General features: G+C 40.9%; 3 protein-coding genes across 3 annotated transcripts in view; all 3 read right to left on the bottom strand.

Annotated features, from left to right (window-relative positions):
- Positions 1–2694: 2694 nt before the first annotated feature.
- On the bottom strand, positions 2695–9016 carry zgc:109986 (uncharacterized protein LOC553566 homolog). The gene is made up of 8 exons (XM_055057156.1): positions 8744–9016; positions 7601–7722; positions 6314–6452; positions 5305–5426; positions 4092–4202; positions 3899–4005; positions 3717–3807; positions 2695–3534 (listed from the first exon to the last, which is right to left on the bottom strand). The coding sequence occupies exons 1-8, from the start codon at positions 8838–8840 to the stop codon at positions 3421–3423; spliced, it is 903 nt and encodes a 300-aa protein (XP_054913131.1). The 5' UTR covers positions 8841–9016; the 3' UTR covers positions 2695–3420.
- A 2350-nt stretch (positions 9017–11366) lies between these two features.
- LOC129377298 (4F2 cell-surface antigen heavy chain-like) lies at positions 11367–18010 on the bottom strand. Its single transcript, XM_055057154.1, has 8 exons — positions 17330–18010; positions 15932–16122; positions 15466–15639; positions 14640–14737; positions 13989–14140; positions 13219–13534; positions 12989–13048; positions 11367–12393 (listed from the first exon to the last, which is right to left on the bottom strand). Exons 1-8 carry the CDS (start codon positions 17767–17769, stop codon positions 12043–12045), a joined length of 1782 nt encoding a protein of 593 aa, XP_054913129.1. The 5' UTR covers positions 17770–18010; the 3' UTR covers positions 11367–12042.
- Positions 18011–19507: 1497 nt separating this feature from the next.
- The window catches only part of ehd4 (EH-domain containing 4), a 28072-nt gene continuing 26967 nt past the window's right edge, over positions 19508–20612 (bottom strand). Inside the window, exon 9 of the mRNA XM_055057155.1 lies at positions 19508–20450. Within this exon, the coding sequence (XP_054913130.1) occupies positions 19893–20450 (558 nt within the window). The 3' untranslated portion in view covers positions 19508–19892. The remainder of the gene's footprint in view (positions 20451–20612) is intronic.

Genomic DNA, 20612 nt, shown 5'->3' with positions numbered 1-20612 from the left:
CTGAATTCCGCCGAAGATAGCAACGATCGACAGGGCCTACTCAAAGTAAAATGAAGCCATAAGCAGAATGAAATTTTGGGGCACTCTTCCATTTAGCCCATCACCCACCACTGACCTTTATTTATCTATGGTTGGAAAAAATTTTTATTTTCCATTTAAAGCTATTTGTTTTGCAGTTTTCCTGTAAGCTTTCTTTAAATGCAAAATGGAACATAATTTTTTGGTCCCATTGCATTATTTACAGTATCAAACAAATAGTACGTCAGGTAAAGATTTTAAATAGTAATAATATAAAACAATCCTCAAAGTAACTACCAAGTTGAGCTTAAACAGGATAAAATAAGACAGATAAAGTACCGCCATAATTTCCTTCTTTTTAAGCTGTTTTATTGGCAATTCAAATATTTTTGGCCTTCTGGATTTTTTCTTAGTTTGTTCAGATAATTTGAAGTTGGTAAAAGTGACATTTGATAACTTTCTTCAGGTGTTTTCAGAATGAGAAGCCATTTTAGAAAAAAATGTCATACGGCTCTACACTATCTGATGAGTTTCGTCAGCAGAGCCTGTGGCCTGCTTAATAATGTGGAACATCCTTCTTAAGTAGGTTTCCTTTAATTGAGTTCATCAGACTAATCAACCCAGCTCTCTGAAATTAATTATAGTGATTCAAAGAGCCTTGACACACAATACCATCTATAAATTTAATAACACAATTTTTTTTTTACCTTTATGACACTTAAATCCAATTTGCATAATAACTCGGAACACAGTGCAAGTTCTTTTGGGGATGCCAGAGATAACTTCCGGTCAGCAGGGGGCTCTAGTCAATCACAGAAAGGTGGGCCTGTGCTGATCATTACTCAGCATAAAATCAGAATCAAAGCAAACATCTTGAAATTGAGATGCATCGAGCATTGAGGATTTCTCTGATGAATGCCTATTCTTTTTGGTGTTATCATCAAGCAAACTCACAGGAAGCCTGAAGAAAAATTCAAACTGACAAAAATGAATAAATTGTAAATGTCACTGGTGATATTTGGTTTCTGGAATTTTCTAAGCAGTTGGTAAAAGGTGATACAAATTTCAGCAGTGAAGAGACACCAGATGAAGACCCAGAACTCCCTGGATGTCTGTATTTTTTTTCCTGGACCTCTTCAACCCAATCTCAGATAAACAGAGGAAAATGAATGCTGGATATTGTCAGATGCCCAAATCCCCATGGTAACCTGTTGTCTTATGTTTCTCCAGCTGCTTTTTGAGACACACAAGTTCTGAGTGGGATCAAGATCTGGGTAGTTTTCTGTTTCTGCTTCAAAATGAAATGTTCCAACCTTTCAACTGTTCTCTCATTTGAAGGTTATGACACAGTGCTCCATTAATGCTGGATGGTTGATCCTACTCTTTACGTTTAGTTTTAAGGTACAGCCATTCTGTGGCATGCATCAAGAAGCTGCACAAAAGCCAAGCTTGCCTGATGCAGCTGACATATCATCTGAGGTCAGATCTATTCAAATTTTAAATGACAATAAAAAATTTGCAAAGGTGATTCGACTTTGTTCAATGGTTCATCTCCTTTCCTCTCTCTCTGTCTGTAGGAAACATTCTGACTTTCTACAATAGAAGCAATGATAGATAAACACCACACTGACACAAAATGCCTTGAAATAGTATTCGTACCCTTTGAACTCTTTCAATTTTTATCTTATCACAACCTAAATACATTTTATTAGGACTTCATTTGATGGAGAAAAAATATTACTTGGAAGGAAAATAAATCAAGTCTAAAAAACACAGAAAACTGTGGTGTGTATTGAACCCCCTTTAGTTTTATGCCACTAATAAAAAGCCAGAGTTAATCACCTGTGTATGAATAAAATCCAGCTGGGTGTAAACACAGCTGTTCTGTTTCTGGATTCAGAAGTTTGCATGAGAAAGTTAGAAAACACAGCAGGCAGGTCTGGGAGGATGAAGAATAAATAGATAATAATATAAAAAAATATATATATATTGTTTTGCTTAATACCATGTTGTAATGTTATTCACTCTTTGAAAACAAACCTGATTCCTTCATGCATGTTTGAGGAATGCTTACGTTTCCCATGGCAACACTTTGCCTATTTTCACAAAGCTTCTTTAAGTTGCAGCTCAGCTCCTCCAGACTAGTGGCAGCAGCAATTAGCAAACACCTGGTGGAACTGCATATCTGCCAACTTCATCATAACTACTTCTCAGTGCAAAGTTGGTAAAAACAGTTAACGCCTTAATGTTGTGATGTCATCCTGAAGATGGAGTTCCATAAGGAGCCAGAGTTTCTTAAAGACACAGAAGCCAATTTAAATGCGGTAAATTGCAAAGTCAAACTTTTTTAGGTTATTTTTGACACTTGAAATTTTCTATAAGAATTATTATCCGATTTATGAAACAGTACTTGATTGTGTTATAAAATAAGACAATGTGCTCGGAAAATAAATAATACTCCCTCTTTAAACTTAAAGTACAAAGAAGTCTGTTTAGTTCTGGTCCTGAAATCACCATGATAACAGTTCACTATAAGGATTTAATGACAGATCATGTGGGTGATAATAACATTTTCTGGTTTCTGATATGTTCTGAAGTTTTCTTCACATCAAGTCTAGTTGAGTTTGTTTTTTAAAGTCTCCTATTTGTGCACATCTTCAGTGAGATTCATCAGGATAAGACTTTTAAAGAGGATTTATTACCATGCAACATGTTATAATACACAACTTAAAACACAAAAAATATAATTAGGGAGACAAAAATCAACCGCTTTCTATAAGATCAAGTAAACAAACACTAGACAATTCTGTTATCTTTTGTATTTTGTAATGTATCCAATTTTACAAAACAGAAACTTAGAAAGATAACAACACAAAAAGCTTATTCTCCATGATGGATTCAAGCAAGCTGTAAAGTAAATATACAAATGAAGCATAATTAACAGTTTGATTTATTATTAACACCAATGTGCAATAATCTATTCTATGCCTCTGGTTCTGCAAGATTTGGACCCGTGGTAGAACCTCTGACTTGTGATGTTCACATTCTGACTTAAGTTGATCTTGGACTTCAGAAAGTCTGAACTCTGAGTGCAAATGAAGACTTTCGGTAAAGCAGATGCAGTCCAGCATAATTCCCCACCTCTTCAAACCACTTCCAATAAGATCTGGAACCACCTGGGACACAGAGCTGCACCACCTCCTGACAGGTGGAGAAATGTGCTTGGATGATTTCATTCTGCAGTCACTTGATCCACTACAGGGCACTTTGTCTCCAGTCACATGACCTTGTTCAGCTGGATCTGTTTGTAGTCATACGTTCAGCTCCGTTTGCAGTCACGTGACTCTGTAAGGCAGTTTCTGTCCGCAGTCACCTGACCTCATCCTGGTGGAGCTGCCAGCATCAGACGACCCGGTACAGATGAATCTGTCTGAGCTCCTCAGGGTCTGCATCTCGGCCCAGGTAGATGTTGTAGTCTACAGGAAGCTCCTCCACCCAGCCTGGTGGTAGTGGCACCTGAAGGAAAGTGAACCAAGATATATGTAGATGGAGATAGGTTGCAATAAACAGAAGTCAATACATAATAACATGGGATACATATTCCAATTCCTACAGGCTGCTTTTCTGGCTGTGCAAAACTAAACTAGTTCTCTTTTCTGTGTTGAAAGAAATGCAACGTTCTGGTGTTTTCCAGCTACCTGCAGGGCATCCAGACTCTCTTGCAAACTGGGAACAGTAACCAGCAGGGCTCCTCTCCTCCTGAAGGCCTGCATGATGAACTTCCAGGCTCTGAACACACAGAGAGCAAACATTCCTTTAGAGCATGCAGGTCACAGTTGGTGTTTTCTGGATATTTCCTGCACAGTTTCAGAAGAACTACCCAATTTGTTCGGTGGGCTCCAAGAAGTACTCAAAAACATTGTTCATGATCAGAACATCCACGCCCTGCAGCAGAACCTCCTGAGTGCAGACGTTTGCATGGAGAACCTGGGCAGGTGTGGGAGGGAGCTTTTATTAAAGGTGTGTGAGAGTGTGTGTATGAGAAGGGATGAGGGACGATCAGAGACACGAACCTGAACTCGATCAGACAGACCGTATTTGTGGAGCATGTCGTTCTGCAGCCTCACAAAGTCCTCACTGAGCTCCAGTCCAATGAGGCGAGAGGCTGAACTGTACACATAACCCTGAACACATGATATGTTCATCACAATATGATTCAACAATGATTAACATGGCTTTCAACACGTGCTATTGAAACCGTGTGATTTCAATAGCACGTTTCTAAAACAGATTTGAAACATTTCAAGATTTGAAAGAAAAGGGTTTAACATTAAAGGGGCAGTGTTATGTACTTGATTGTGCTTATTTTATAGCACAATCAGGTAACTATGTTCCCTTCTGTTAGAAAAATGCTAATGTTATGTTATATATTTATGTACATATTTCTGTACATAATTTGTATTTCTGTAATGTATCCAATTTTACAAAACAGAAACTTAGAAAGACAATAACACAAAAAGCTTATTCTCCATGATGGATTAAAGCAAGCTGTAAAGTAAATATACAAATGAAGCATAATGAACAGTTTGATCAGTGTGTGTTGGAAGATGTTGGATGGATAACAGTCAGAGTGAAGGAGAATCTGAGTAATGTTGAATGTTATGTTAAGAACACTGGCAGGCAGTAAGCTTGCGTCCGTTTCTTGTGTGCTTTTATTCCAGTCCTTATTATCACAATGCCTGTATCTGCTTGTAGTTTGGTAATCGGTTGTACTGTCAATAATGGTCCATGTGTTTTAAATGTACTTCTTGATTTGCTGATATTCACTGAAAACAAACAAACTGATCTACACACAAAACCTACTAAACGTGATTTAACTCACCTGACCTTGTTTTGGACATTATGATGTTTTTTTTTAGACTAAAACAAGGTAAAAGTAGTAGCCTGCATGATATGCTTACTAATTTACTCCAGACATACATTGAAATTCCTCCCCTGAAATCCAAAACCTTGACACACAGAAATGTCCCTGAACTCATCAAAACATCCACTAAGAGCTTTAAACAGCAAATATTCACTTAAAGAGGCATGCTGATTAATTTAGGGGAAGAACACAAAGTCCCACTACATGACTGAGCAACATGTTCTGATCATTTTGATCATATCTGATCATTTTGATCATACTTCACCTTGCACCATCCGAAACAAGGTTTCTATGACAACTATCACTAGCATTGATACGTTTCTGGATCTGTGAGGGTTTCACAAAGGTCAAGACAAACTGACCCCATAAAGAACTGCTCCCAGTCGGGAACCAACATCCACCACAGTCCGACCACTGAGGTCCGGCAGAACGTTCTGGAACAGGAACTGAAGGTCAGACACTGAGAACGAGTGTGAGATGAAATCTGCAGGAGAAGAAGAGAACAGGAGTAAACATCCATGTTCATAAGTACACTACTTATAACACTCAGTCTGTGTGGGCCTGTCACAATAACCAATAAATCAATTATGATAAACTCAATTATTTCAATTGGTATGTTATCCGAGGTCTCTACTAGCTCCTTTTATAAAAGGACAATTTCATTTAGAGAAACTTCATGATTAATTTTATTTCTTTATTTTGGATATTTAAAATGTCTTCCAGTTCCACTGTCAAATGTTTATGAGAATTTAAAGCTTATTAATCTTTGAGAACACGTTCTTGTATTATTATGACATTACCATCATGTTTCTTGAAAATAGTCCCAAAGCAGCAATGTTATCATTTATCATAATGAATAATGTCAATTCATTGTGATAAATGAATCGTCCCAGTTGGATCAATTCACTTCTTGTTTCAGCTAGATGGAATAACTAGCTGCGCCTCTTTTTCCACCTCTTCATCTTTACCTCCTGTTTCAGTTTAATAACTGACTTTAAGAATGGAAAGCGAGGATGTTTGGTTTTTGCTTTGATTAACAATAATTTAAAGTCATTTTTTAATGATTTGGTTCTGGTCTACTGGAAGGAAACATGGCTGCGTTAACCCATAAGGATCTATGAGCAGGCAGGCCATCAGTCATTTGGTTTGAGTTGGGATGACCATCTGTTGAAAGACTTGGATCTAACAGGGATCAGAGGCACAGCATTCAGATAGCATCAGAACGAAATTACAACTGCAGCTTTTATAAGTGAATTTTTCACATAATTCTTAAAACTGTCACCATGACATAATAGTTCATCTGAGACAAATAATCAGTGAAAAACACTTTGGACCATCATCGTGTGTGTGGAGGCAGAGTCATGTTCCTACCGAGGGGGGCGGTCCTGAACGATCCACAGCTGAGACAATAGTTCCTGCTCATGGCCCCCTCCTCACACAGAGCGTCCACTTGGTCCTCACTGTACAGGAAGCTGTCCACATGAACCGTGGGCCGCTGCTGCTGCTGCATCTACAAGACAGAACGACATCAGTAGTGTAATTAGCTCAGCTGATGTGTGTTTCCACCAGGTGTTTGCTTGCTAATTGCTGCTGGATAGTCTTGAGGAGCTGAGCTGGGGAGTCGTGGGGGAAGGCTGCTCTGTGAAACAGAAGCTCGATGGCAGCGGTGTCAAACTCCCGTCCTCAAGGGCCACTAAGTGTCCTGCAACTTTTAGATGTGCCACTGATGCACCACCTGAATAGAATAATAAGATCATTAAGATTCTGGAGGTCTGATCTACACAAGGAGGAGGTAATTAAGCCATTTCATTCCAGTGTTTTGTACCTGTGGCACATCAAAAAACTGCAGGACAGCGGCCCTTGAGGACTGGAGTTTGACACCTGTGATCTACCTGTGATCTAGGGCTTAGAACAGGGGTCGGCAACTCCAGGCCTCGAGGGCCGGTCTCCTGCAACTTTTAGATGTGTCTCTTCTTCAACACACCCGAGTCAAATAATGAGGTCATTAGCAGGACTCTGGAGAACTGGACTGTTCTTCGGAGGTGAGTCAGCTGTGTTGGACCAGGGAGAAATCCGAAAGTTGCAGGACACTGGCCCTTGAGGACCAGGATTGCCCACCCCTGGCTTAGAAACTGCAGTTCTGAGGAGGAGATGCACCTCTAAGGTTGGGCTAGGACCACCCAGGTGTTTTGCACAGCTCAATAGTTACAATGGAGATTAAAGGATTTCTCAAGAAGTGAATAAAAGAGTCAAAGCAACACTGCAGGTACATTTTTGATCAATATAATGTGAAGCTCAAAAAAGTTGATTTTAAATGATACTGCCAGGCTAAGACTATCTTCTCGACAGATTACACCAAATGTGGTGTAATCTGCACACACCACATTTGTGTGCAGATTACTGGAGAACATGACATCATGTAATCACATCACACCACAATGACAACCTGAGCCAGACAGGGTCAGACAGACCAATGAAAACGCCTCATTCATTCATGCATGCACCATTTAAATCCGTGCAGATGAATGCGAGCACAGTCATGTCAAAGTCTGAATGCAGACTGCACCCTTTCAGGATCATTATGGTTGTTTATCCACATCAGAAACAGACAAGTGTAGCTCAGTAATGAGACGTTTTGAGATGAAACTGTGGAGGAACCTTGAGTTGTGCAGCAGTCTCAGTCGGCAGCATGGCATCGACCGGCAGTCTGGCTCTCAAGTCCTCTGCAATGCTCTGCAGGATCAACTTATTGTTGTCAAGCAGCAGCTGATCCAGCTCATCTACAGAAGCACACACACACAAACACACACATTAGGGACTCACACATTACTGAGATTTAGGTTCTTTAGGAAACAACATCAGAGCCTCTACCAGAAACCTGGCTAACAGTGTCAGGTGGCTTTTTCTACCTAAGAATGATAGCAAAGGTGAAGTACAGAAGACAACGCTGAGCTGACTTAAAATGTTTCTTTAAAAAGAAAAAAAGTTAAAAAACAAGGCATAAATGTACTGAATTACAAATTTATTTGTCAAGTCATCACTGATTTCTGCTCCCAAAATGTGGCAGATTGTATTTAATAATAATACAATAGATTTGATTAAAAATGCCCTTCATATCTTGAGATTTCAAAGGGCTACAAAGTAGATAAAATTAAGCCAATAAATAAATAAGCGATTAAAACATATGTCTAGGAACATGAATCCAAATTTTGCTGGAAAAAAGAGCATTTTAAGAACAGACAGTGGCCTCAGAGTGTCACTTTTAGATCCTGATTTCATTTTCCAGCAGGACTTGGAAAATGAAATCAGGTACAGCTGAGCTCCACACTGCCAGCTGTACCAACACCTGCTGTCATCGCCATGGTTTCAGCAGCAAACTGTCCTGATCTAAACCTTACATGCCAAGTCCTCAGAACTTCTGCTACTTAAAAACATTTTCATTAAACTGTTTCACTTTCTGTCACATAACAACAAACGATAATGTATTTTATCTAACAGACAAAAACAAAATAACAAAGGGAAAACAATGTATATCTTTATATATTTTAGATTGGATGAAGAGCATCTATGAATGTCAATTTAAATCTTGCCCCAGATTTTTTGACTTAAATTAGATCTAGACTTTGACTAGACCCATCAAATACATGAAGCTCTGGAAAAGTAGGATTTCTGTAAAGACTTTGTGAACAAAGTACTGAACTGAGAGTTGTGTGTGTTCGTCACTAGTCACAGATGATTCCTGTGGCTGGCCGGAATGAAGTATCGCGAGAAGAGGGAGGGGACATGCGTGCCGGTGTTCACCTGAGTTTTTGATCCAGTCCAGTAACTTTGGGAGCTCAGAGGGATTCACCTGGCCCAGCAGCTCCCGCAGCTTCAGCCTGGCCTCATCGGCGTTCATTTTGACCCGGTAGAAGCTTCGAGAACAGGCCGAGAATCCCGCCTCTCTCCGGGTCCCGGTCCGGAAAACACGTGCTAGACTGTGGAGGGGAGCCGGGGGGACTTACTTCATCATCACTACTATCATTTTTCCTCTTCTTCGCCGCTCCAAACGGTGTAGATTAGAAGTGACGTCTTCTTCTTCTATAGCGTTTTCTGGCATCTAAATCTTTGTGCATTACCGCCACCAACTGGACGGAAATGGAATTCAGAATTCCTGTCACATGTTATTTATTTTATCTTTTAGAATTACTTTTATTTCTGCTCTACTTAGTGGGACTTTATATTCTGGTTCTCCTGCCTGAACAGCTTCTTTAGCCAACTTATCTACTTTTTCATTACCTTAATGTGCTGGAACTCATGTGAATTGAATACTTGTTTTTTGTTGCTTTATACCATATATCAAATAACTAACTTCATCTAAAAGATCTTGACAGCTATCAGATTTTCCATTTCTAATACTAGTTAAGCAAGACATTGAATCTGAGGAGATAACTGCCTTCCTTGGCTTCACCTCCATTGCAATGCCAAAATAATTGCCAACATTTCTGCTGAAAAAATTGATAAATTATTTGTTGTTCTTCTTTTTACAATGACTTTTTGTTTTGGAATATAAACTGCTATTCCTGTTTTACCATTTTCCTCTTTTGATGCATCTGTATAGATTTGTATCATATTTTCATACATTATTTCTAAATACTGCTGAATAATTTGATATAAACCCCCACAGGACTCTTCTATTTTTTGGGTTTCTAAATGTACTATTGGCATTTCAAATGTATGTTTCCCACCATTTTAACATTTTAACTTGGTTCCTTTAGAACATTTCTCATACTCATGCTCCCCTCCACACTTGGCACACCTGAGTTTAGCTCTGCAAGCAGCAGCAATATGTCCAAACCTTTGATATTTGTAGCATCTGGTTGGTAGAGGAATGTATTGCCTTATTGTACAACTGACATAACCAATCATTACTTTGTCGGATAATCCATCCTCTTCTAGGACTAACAAAACTGACTCACTAGGACTTTTAACTTCTTGTCTTGTAACAAACAGGCGCTTCACTTTAATCAGCTCCTTTTACATGACCTTTATTCTCTTCCTTTGTCAGATCAGTTGATACTCCAGATATTACTCCCATTACTTTTCCTCTGTTCTGCCATATTTGTGGCTTGATTGTTTTTCCCAATAATGTTTTGCATCTCATTAGTCCTTGCACCTGATCTCTATGTCTGCACAACAGCAATAGATTACCATCTCTTAACTTTTTGACAGTGTTCACCTCACCTATTATTTTATATATTGCCTCACTTATTTTTGAAGCACATGGGGTCTGGAATCTAAGAATCACTTTAATTTATTTATTTTATCTTCCTCTCTTTCTTCTTCATCAGAATCAAATCCTTTCCTTTTCTTATTTCCTCGGTTCACTGTTTGCCAGTTCCTTTACAATAATCACTGATCAAACAGTCGCCAGCAGCCGCTGCAGCTCCGCCCCGCAGCCCTTAGAAGTGACTTACTGACACCTTGTGGAAAAATAGAATTACTGCAGGATCCAATCTGCGCTAACCACAGGACACAAATCCAGAATCATTATGGAATATCCCATATAATCACAAACAGATGAACATTGTAAAACGTTCATTAATCGCACACTTTTTTGATGGGGTAAGACGATAAATGATCAAATGCTGAGAAACAAAATCATGGATGCAATAAAAGAAGACAGTAGAGATGCTTTGCATTTTGTTGCAGCTCTTCTGTTTTTTTCTGTCTTGAATTTTGTGACGTCACAAATGAAAACTGATGTTTTTAAGGAATGTTCCAACTATGCAGTACACCAGCACAGATCAGCGAGGTGAAGTGCTGTTAGGCATTGTTTTTTTTTTTTTAACTCTTATCATGAAATTAAATATTTTTCAGGTCTATTTATTTTTTAGCTGAAGGAAAGTTCAAAGTATTTTTTGTCCTGTGGACAGATCCATTGTTATGTGAGCATAACTTCATCATCTTCTATCTGTGGGCAGATAGAAGAAATCAAACGTGGATTGTGTTTATCTACCAGCTTCTTCTATGACTTTTCTGGATTGAAATCTAAGGAGCTCATTTCTTACAGTTGACAAACAAATGCTGACTCCCTTTTTGTGTTTTTTTTAGTTTTTAAACATTTATATGACAGACGATATATGATTTATGCCCCAACATATTTTTTGGGGATCCCAACTGATTTGGATTTTACTTAGCAGCTACTGAACCTGGACAACTTAAATCTGATGAAACTTAAAACTCAAGTTTAATGTAAGAAATGATGAGTTAACAATTAGACATAAAATTGTGAGAAATCAATGACAAAACATCTTGTTATTTCTGCTAAAGTGGTACATGCAGTTTCTTTTCATGCCTTTATATGTTGAAGTCTGGGTTTGCAGGATGCTCTGCTTTCTGGACAAAATCTGTTTTTCTAATAATGAATACTAGACATCAGAAATCTCTTTGCTTGCTTGGTGTATGTTTTTAATGTGTTATTTTTCACAGAATGCAATACATAAGTGCACAGTGTGTTACAGATACAGACGAGACCACAGAAGAAGAGAACGCCTCCCATTTGTTAGTTCATCAATTTCAGTAACAGAACACAGCTGGAGGGATTTCCATGTTTCCTGCCCAGCCTGGTTTTGGCCACTCACCTCTGATGTAAGGCAGATTTTTTTGAACAAGGTGCATAAAATGAGAGCAGCTTCTGTGTACCGCTGAGCCAACGTTCACAGATCTTTTTACAAGCAAATCATTTAGCCCCAAAGTGTCCCCTCCTCTGGAGAAACCATGATCTAACAATGTTTTCCAACGTTTTTAAAAATCAAAAAATCTGCTCTACTCTTCATGTAACCGTAGGATGGCTATATAAGATATGAGGCAGCATTTATGCCAATTGAGAATAGAAATATAAGTGAGAAAATCATTCTAAAAGTTGGTGTTCATGTATATATTTGGCAAGTTTTGCAAAGGGGGCCCCTGCCCAGAAGCTGATGCAGTTTGGGGGGCCGCGGCATGGAAAAGTTTGGGAATCCCTGCAGACAACACAAGTTGCAATGTGTCACAACAATAACTCTGCTCTGATTTGGTGCTCCTAACATAAAGGAAATGCAAACACTAAACGTTTTCCTCTATCCGGCGTGAGGAAGCCTGACGAGTGCTGCCTGGCCCGGGCCGAGCCGCAGCTCAGCCAGGTCCACGCTGCTGCCTTCAGGGAGGGCGCTGCTGTTGGTGCTGAGGGCGACCACTGCATGCCGAGGCAGCGCCGCTTCGCTCGTCCGCAGCACCACCTCCTCCTCCGGCCCCCAGTTGAAGGCAGCCAGGTAGCGATCGTTGTGATCCCAGACCCGCAGGTACGCCAGAGATGAGGACGAGTTGGAGAGGAGGAAGAAGTCTCCGTGAAGGAGGGAGCGCTGTTTGGCCCGCAGCTCGCTCACAGAGCGGAAGAAGTTGCGGAGGGACAGCCTGTCGGTCTGATCCTCCTGGAGACGGAGAAACACAGAGAGGAGACGTCAGGGTTTAGGTCGGCCTGAAATATTCTCAAGGCCCCCCAAATAATTTAGGAGGTTTTGTTGATTTTTTCACTGCAAAAAACCCCCAAACCTAAACAAAAAAAACAACAACAATAAATTCAATTTACTATGTCCAGAATGAGTAGAATATTTTCAAAGTATAAAAGCTATTTTTCTGCTTTTACTGCTGTTTGAGAAGTGTCAAATCCCATGCCTCCTCTGGGGGGCATGGGAGCTAGTGAAGATCCTGGTTGTGTTTACTAGATATTCCCTATAATCGATGAAAAATTGTGCCGCAACCTTCCTTAATCACAAATAAGCCTTCAGTAAATTATGTCTAAAACTGTTGCAGGAATTTCATCAGCAACATATTCCCAGATTTGAGTGACTACACTGATGTGTGTGTAGTTTTTATATTTTTATTACAGGTACAGTATGTCCCAGAGTTTTTCACCTGCAGTTTCCTAGACAGACGCTAAAGTCACCCTGAAGAGATAAGAGTAAAACTACATAATTATAAAGACAGTGTGAAGCATGTGAGTGTTGGATCCTGGTGACAGATTACCTGCAGAGTTCCATTCAGTTCCTCTTCAAAGTCCCAAAGCATCTTGGGAAACTTGGATTCCTAATGCAAACATGAAAAGATTAGAAAAAACAAACAAACCAGTTGGACAGTTTCTAATTCAAAACTAGTCAGAAATTAATCAGATACAAATAATACTAAAAGAATTTCAGGATTTATTTCCTGTTGAGCAAAATCTGGGAGCAGGTCTGCTGTCAGTGAGCAGCTCTCACCCCGTCCATCAGGCCGATCTCGTCTCCGTAGCTGAAGACAGGCGTCCCAGGCAGCGTCAGCAGCAGCAGCTGGTACAGTTTGACATGAGCTGGAGGAACGACTGAGGCCAGGTGACCGTCGTCTCGCCCCCCCAGGTTCCAGGCCAGCTTGGTCTGCGTGTGGTTGGAGTACAGCCTCTGGACGGTGCGGGCGTAGCGGGCGGGATCCGAGCCGCCGGCTGTCAGAACTTTAGATATGAGGAGGTCCACTCCAGTGGAGGACAGAAGAGCAGACACGTCGTCAGCGGAGGAGCTTTCTGTGACGCCGAGCAGGAGTCTGAAAGACGCAGACACGGATCAATCCACAGCTCACAGGAAGCTGCTCGTATTTTCAAAACGCAGACATTTTTTAAAAATGCTCATTTTTAGAAACATTTAGACAATAAAAAGATTCATCAAGACAAAGACAAGAACAAGGAAATGAAACATCCATCCTTCTCTAAAGCTTTAAGGAGTTTGAAGTTTTTGCCTGATCAAATATTTCAGTTTGAAAAAGCAAAGTTAGAATGAGCAGCAGAAAGGGGACAGAGTATTCTTTAAAGACAAAGTTGTTCCTGTCCTTGTTGGACTTTTTCATAATTGAACAAAAATGCATTAAAATGACATATTCTAATTCTCTCTAACATGTGATCTGGGCAGCAGGAACCATCACGTGAAGAAGGTGTTTGGGTTTTGGAGCCAAAAGAAAAGCCTGTTGCTATCAGAGGTCAGAGGTTACAGATGAACCGCACCTTTCTGACCCGCCTCTCAGATCCTGGTCCGTCCTGTTCTGGACGATGGCCCGGATGTCGGCCCAGAGAGCCGGGACCTTGCTGGCCAGCTGCTCCACTCCAGACAGCTGGACTCCGTCCACTCCTTCACTCAGCCAGAACACCAGGGCAGACTGGAACCACAGGGACGAGTCACTCACTGTTCATCTGACCAAACACTTCGAGCTTCACTTCACAATTAATGCTGAACCTAAAACAAAATCTGTAGGACACCCTGAGTGACTTAAATGTGCAGTTTAACTTTCATTTTGATCCTGCAGCCCATATACAGAAACCTATAAAAAATAAAAATAGATATATTATTCATATCTCTCAACTTCTGTCACATGGTGATTCTACCACAAGCTTCACGTTTTAAACATTGCGATTTTAAAACATACTGGAGCTTCTGGCTGCATCTTGACTAAATATGACAAAGTTCAAGCAAAATAAAACTTAAAACTTGTCATTTCTTACGGGGACCAGTAAAAAGTTTAAGTCCATTTCATCATATATAATGTGCTGCAGCGCATCATTACTTTGGTGGATTGTCTTGACTCACTTCTACCTCATGATGACTTCCTGTACGTTTAGCTCATGTCGCTTATCAGCTTGAAACAAGTCGGTCATTACCTTCAGTCTCTCTGCTACGTTTGTCACGCTGCTTCTGGAGAACCAGGGTCCAGATGAACCCTGGTAGTTTGGAGTCAAATCCAAAACCACACAAATACCTACGAAAGAGGAAAAAAAAGAAAACAAAAGAAAAGCTGTTTACATATTGTGTATAAAAGACACATAATTTCTTCCTCCACATCTGACATAAAATCATTCTAAACATTTTCTGTTTTAGATCAGTTAGTGTCACTGAGAGGAGTTTTAATAGGCTACATGCCACAATAATGAGAGCAGGAATTATATGAAGATGTATGTAGTTGTACTTTCTCAGGATTCACCAAGTATTTTTGCTTTATTTATTTGTGAATGTTTAAAGTCTACATTTGGGATTTTGAGTAAATATAATCTCTATGTACATAATAAACAGAGGAGCCAAAGAAAAATTTGGACCTTGTGAATGTCTTTATTAAGATGCACCGATTTGGCCCAATATCAATATTCAGTATTAATTCTGCTTTATGGCTGTTAACCAGTATTTACAGATGTATCAATTATATGTTTGGCTACACTTCTGACATCATGTAAAAGTCACCACTGCCTACTCTGCTTCTCTCCTTCAGTTAAACATCCCACAATCCTTTGCTGCATCACTATCATATGACAGAACAGATACCACCTGACCGACCTGCTGCCCTCCTGAAACATCAACAACACAAACATAAACATCAGGTCTTATCAGCCCAGTTTAACTTATCGGTCCGATACTGATATGTTATGATGCATGACATAATCTTATATATTGTGTATTAGTGGAAGTATGGCTCTGAAAAAACATTTTTCTCACCTTTTCGGCGAGCCGCCTGGATGACGCCTTTAAACTGCTCCAGGTTTCCAGCTTCAGGTGAAACTTCCTCAAACCTCAAGCTCATGGCTTCATCAGGTGGAGCAACGTGAATCGGACCAAGCACCAAACCTTTCACCTTCAGCTGGGACAAGCTGGCCATCTTCTGCTCCACACCTTCCAGGATGGAAAGTCAGGGAGGATTTTGAACTATTCATCCTTTTAGAAATCAACTATCAAGTCAGTAAAACTGAGAAACCGGACCAAGCAGAATGTTTTGGTGGCACTCACATGAAGCAGGGAAAAATAAAACCTGCAAAATGATTCATCTGATTTACATCACATGAGTGTGTGTGTGTGTGTGTGTGTGTGTGTGTGTGTGTGTGTGAGGGCGTGTGTGTGTGAGTGTATGTGTGTGTGTGTGTGTGTGTGTGCGTGGACGTGGCTGGGCGGATGGAGAGCAGCTCACCCTTCAGGTTGTGTGTGTCGGTGAAGGCGTGGATGTTTCCGATTTGGTACAGTGGGCCTTCGTTCCACCAGCTGGTGGGCGGCAGCTCTCTGCAGCGAGGGGCCTGCAGCAGGATGAGGACGGCTCCCACCAACATCCCCAGCCAGGCGAGCCAGAACACCAGCAGGAGAGTCCAGCGGGTTCTCACCCAACTGGGGAAAGAAGCAAACGTGTCCAGAGGACCTTCAACAACCATAAACCTTCAAAATCTTCCAGTTGAAATGATCCCTGCTGAGTCTAAGACGCTATCAGCTCATATCACATTATGCTCATATGCTGGATCCTGGTGTTTGTGACACGATGCTCCAGTAACACCACTCTGGTGCATCATCACCTTATTAAACGTCACTTCAGACAAATGATGTTTGAAGTATTTCAGCAACTCTGTTCACGTCTTGTACTAATGAATTTATCATCTTCAGCTGATGATGTGATTATTACACTCTGGTGAAGACAGCTGATCGTTTTGAACAAAACTGTTTTGCTGCTAAGCTAACCCAGTTCTATGAACGCATTAATGTTCCCCGATAGCACAGAGGTCTGCAGCATGAGGCTCTGTGGGCCTGGGCCTTCCTAACTGACTCTTAAAAAATGTGACTAAAAATGATTTAAAAAAACAAAACAACTAGATATGACAAATGCAGGTTTTTTCATGGAACAATTTCATTTCATGTTTACAGTAGAATGACACTAAAAGTATCAATCGTTTTTATTTAGATCTGTTTTTCTTGTTCACCTGGGTGAAAATAACAACATACCAGATACAAAAATGTTCTCATCTTGTTTTCAAAATGTTTCTCTTTATCCTGAAACATAAAATGGGAACAAAACAGTAGCTTTTTAATAATTATAGTAGGTTTCCTGTATTTAATCAATGGAATTATAAATAATCAAAAATGACACTGTTTATTGTTCTTGAGGTCATGTGATATTTGTTATTAGCTGGACTGAATCTTTAAAAATGATCAGAATAAAGAAGTGAAGCTGCAACACAAACACAGTGTGTCCCTGTCCTGCAGGGGACCCAAAGTGGGTCCTCGAGGGCCGCCGGCATCCTGCATGGTTTAGTTCTCTCCCTGATTTAACGCACCTGGATCCAATGATGGATCATTAACGTCGACATTCAGAAAAGCTCGTCACGACCAGGGAGAGAACCAAACATGCAGGATGTTGGCCCTCGAGGACCCACTTTGAGGACCCCTGCTGTACAGCAGGTCAATACTGCAGCATGTTTTCTGAATAATAGCTCTCTAGTTGACGTGATATTTCACATTAAAAAAATAAATACATTTTATAGCCCACAGGTTGTCCAGCATCCAACCATCATTAAGCTCTGTGTGAGCGGCGCGTCCTCCTCACCCAGGAGTCCCCGCCACCCGCAGCAGCTCCTCCTTGTTCAGGCCGGTGAACGTCTCCTCCTCCTCCTGCGCCTCGTCCAGGATCTTCAGTTTCACGGAGCCGTTCTTCTCCGCGTCCACCTCCTCCCTGTCCTCAGGAGGGGCCTCCGGGGGCCCGTGTCCATCGGCGGTCATCGGCTGCCTCTCCTGGTCCTCCTGGTCCAGGTCGGCCTCGCTCACATCAGCCTCGGTAGCGTCAGCATCCACAGCGGCCCGGGCCGCAACCGGGGCCGCATCCAGAACCGCATCAGGGGCCGCATCCAGAGCGGCCCGGGCCGCATCAGGGGCCGCATCCAGAGCCGCATTAGGGGCCGCATCCAGAGCCGCATCCGGGCCGTCCTTCTGCTCCGCGCTGACGCTCTGAGCATCCTTCATCTCCACATTAGTTTTCTCCGTGTTCATCCCGTTTCCAACTCACTGTCTATTTTTCAGGATGAGGTTTGGTGTAAACGGTGTGTCTGCTGGTGAGCTTGTAAAAGCCAGTCGGCGTCCGCCAGGCTCGCTCTGTCTGCTGCCTTCAAGTGCAGTAGGAAACACTCAGCTCCACTCTGTAGCTGACGATCTGAAACGATGGGTTTCCTTCTGGCAGAGGCGGCCCAAGGCAGAGGCGAGTTAAGTGGCTGCTGGGAACCCCAAGAACACCAAGTATATCTTTATAAGCCAAAGCAAATTAAATAAAAAAAAAAAAAAAAAACGAAACTAAACAAACAAACAAAGAAAAAAGGCTATTACACGTCCAAAAACTATTCATACATAATTTTTACAGTTGTTAAAAAAATAGTTGGTGGATTTTCTTCCTGCTGTTTGCTGCTGGGGAAACATAAACTGACAAACTAATTCCCTGAATTAGACTTTCAGCATCACATTGGCAGATGCAGACTGGGTTTGAGCCTTTCCTCTTACCGTAGAGTCAGTAAGGGAATCTGGTGTGAAGCTTGGCTGCTGTGGCTTTAGTGCCTAGAGGATTGATAATTCATCCTGATATCCAATATTAATATTGATGTTACGGCTAATAACTGATACTTATCAATGTATTGGTATCAGTTATATAAGTATATATTTCACAGCCTTTTCAACAACCTTTCAAAACACAACAACCATACTGCTGACTTCATCAGTTTAACTCCCCACAATCCTTTGCTGCATCCCCATCACTGTCACATGACTGAACAAATACCAACCGTGACCATCACTCTGACAGAACACACGGGTTGGTTGGTGGTGTTATAACCATGGCGATGTGGAACAGCTTATTTTGATTCATTAGTCAATCAGATAAATCCATGATGCAGATCCAGACTTCTGGCTTCATTCTCTTCATCTTCTGAACTTTTTGTCCTACTACTATTAAAACACTTTGAGTTAACTGTAGATGATCTTACAGCCTCATATAGTTTCATGTCAGTAAAGATTCTGTTCTATTATTATTGTCACTTGTTTCACATGTGGTGAAGGCAAAAGGATGGAACCTAAGCTGGACTTCCACATGGACCCTGTGGTCTGTGGCTGACGGTGTTCCTACTGGTTGCACTGGGAAGTGACGGTTCAAACGCTAAGAGATGGGATTCTGTCAGAGGATTTCTGCTGATTCAGAGAAATCAAATGGAAATTGGGAACAAAAAATGGCATTCCAACTAATGTGGTAGAACAAAAATGACCCCAGTCACTTTCTACAGATATTTGAAAAAATAATTGTTCGATGTTATTATATTTGAGAACAGCAATAATTCCAAGTTTCTTTTTTTTGTTTTTTTTTTACAGACTAATAGAGTCTAAGAGTCATAGCTCTGCTGTGACTGCTGTCTCAGTAGAAATGACAGAAATTCTTCATAAATAAAAGCTTGACAAAAAAACAGTCCCATGACATATTTAAATATATAAAAAACTGAAATATACAAAACTCTGGTCCATCCAGGCACTGATTTGGGGTTTTCTGCGAGAAAGTTTCTTTTGTAATTTGTATTTTAGTGGAAAATGTAAAAAATAAAAACTATTTTAGTATCAGTCCACTTCATCTTTGGTATATTTCTAAAAAGCAATTCAGAAACAAAAAGTAATATGCTAAAAAAATATTAATAAAGCACTAAGAGTAAACACCAAGTGGTATATGTTTAAATGAAAACATGTTTTGTGCTACTCCTTACAATATTATAATTGTTCTTTAATTTGTCAGAAAAAAATAACAGCAATGAAAACAAATCCCAGTTTTTCACATCAACATCAACATTAACAGGTGATAAAGTGGAAATAAACTGAAGTTGTAATACATCACAAACAGGAGACAGAAATCCAAAACAGTTAAGACAAGAAGTAGGTTAGAGAAGTTAAGGAGAAATATTTTGGTTTTTACAACAAAGCTGAAACCAGACTTTTCCTCTCAGGAGTCTTTCAGTTGAAATGTTCAAACTCTAACATTAAAAGTTATTTGATTGTCTGATGTTGATCTGTTGTGGTTTCTCCACATCAGGATCTTCTTCCATCACAGTCTCTCTCTTTGGTGGCTTGTTTGGCACGTTGTGAGCTCTCTAGTCCTCCGTGTGGTTGTACAGTGCATCTGCAGTGGGGTTCTTACGATGGGACGGAGGGACAAGGTGATTGGGCAGCTCGCTGGGCAGTTCATAGCCCTCCAACTTGATCTGAATGAGATGCTGAGCGAGGGCAAACTCCTCATCGTCAAGCATGCCATCCTGATCGCAGTCAGCCAGTTTCCAAATCTTTCCTAGGACAGTGTTGGGTAGCCGGGAATTCATCATCTCCTTCTTGGCGTTGACGCCTGTGATCCTACCATTGACGGGCATCAGTGTGTAGAAAATCTCATCGTAGCGGTGTTTGTCACGACTGACGATCCAGTCGTCCGCATCCGCGCCGGCACTGATACCCTCACCGTATCCCCGACCGAAAGGCCCGTCCTCGGAGCCCTCAAACGCCCCACCGGACACCATGGCTGGAGGCAGCTTGGACTCCTCCTCTCGGATCATTGCCATCAGAACTGCAATCTTGGTCGCCAGCATCTTATCCACTGATTCAATCAGTTTCATTTTCAGAGACGGAAATTTACTGAAATCGTAGTGCTGCAGCATGTCCTGGAGGAGAACAGGAAGAGGCACAAGGTCAACAGAACTAATCTGTCGTTGTATGCAAGACATGTTTACATCTGCCTTTAATATTCTATGGCTTGAATGACGTATTGAGCCCAGCAGGACTGCTAACTAAAAAATTAGTTGCGCTAACTGTTACCATCAACA

Source organism: Poeciliopsis prolifica, unplaced genomic scaffold (genome assembly GCF_027474105.1).
Source record: "Poeciliopsis prolifica strain line A6 unplaced genomic scaffold, Auburn_PproV2 SCAFFOLD047, whole genome shotgun sequence".
In the NCBI taxonomy this organism is placed as follows: Eukaryota; Metazoa; Chordata; class Actinopteri; order Cyprinodontiformes; family Poeciliidae; genus Poeciliopsis; species Poeciliopsis prolifica.
The sequence above is the reverse complement of the archived record's forward strand: the minus strand, read 5'-3'. Positions and strand labels throughout refer to the sequence as shown.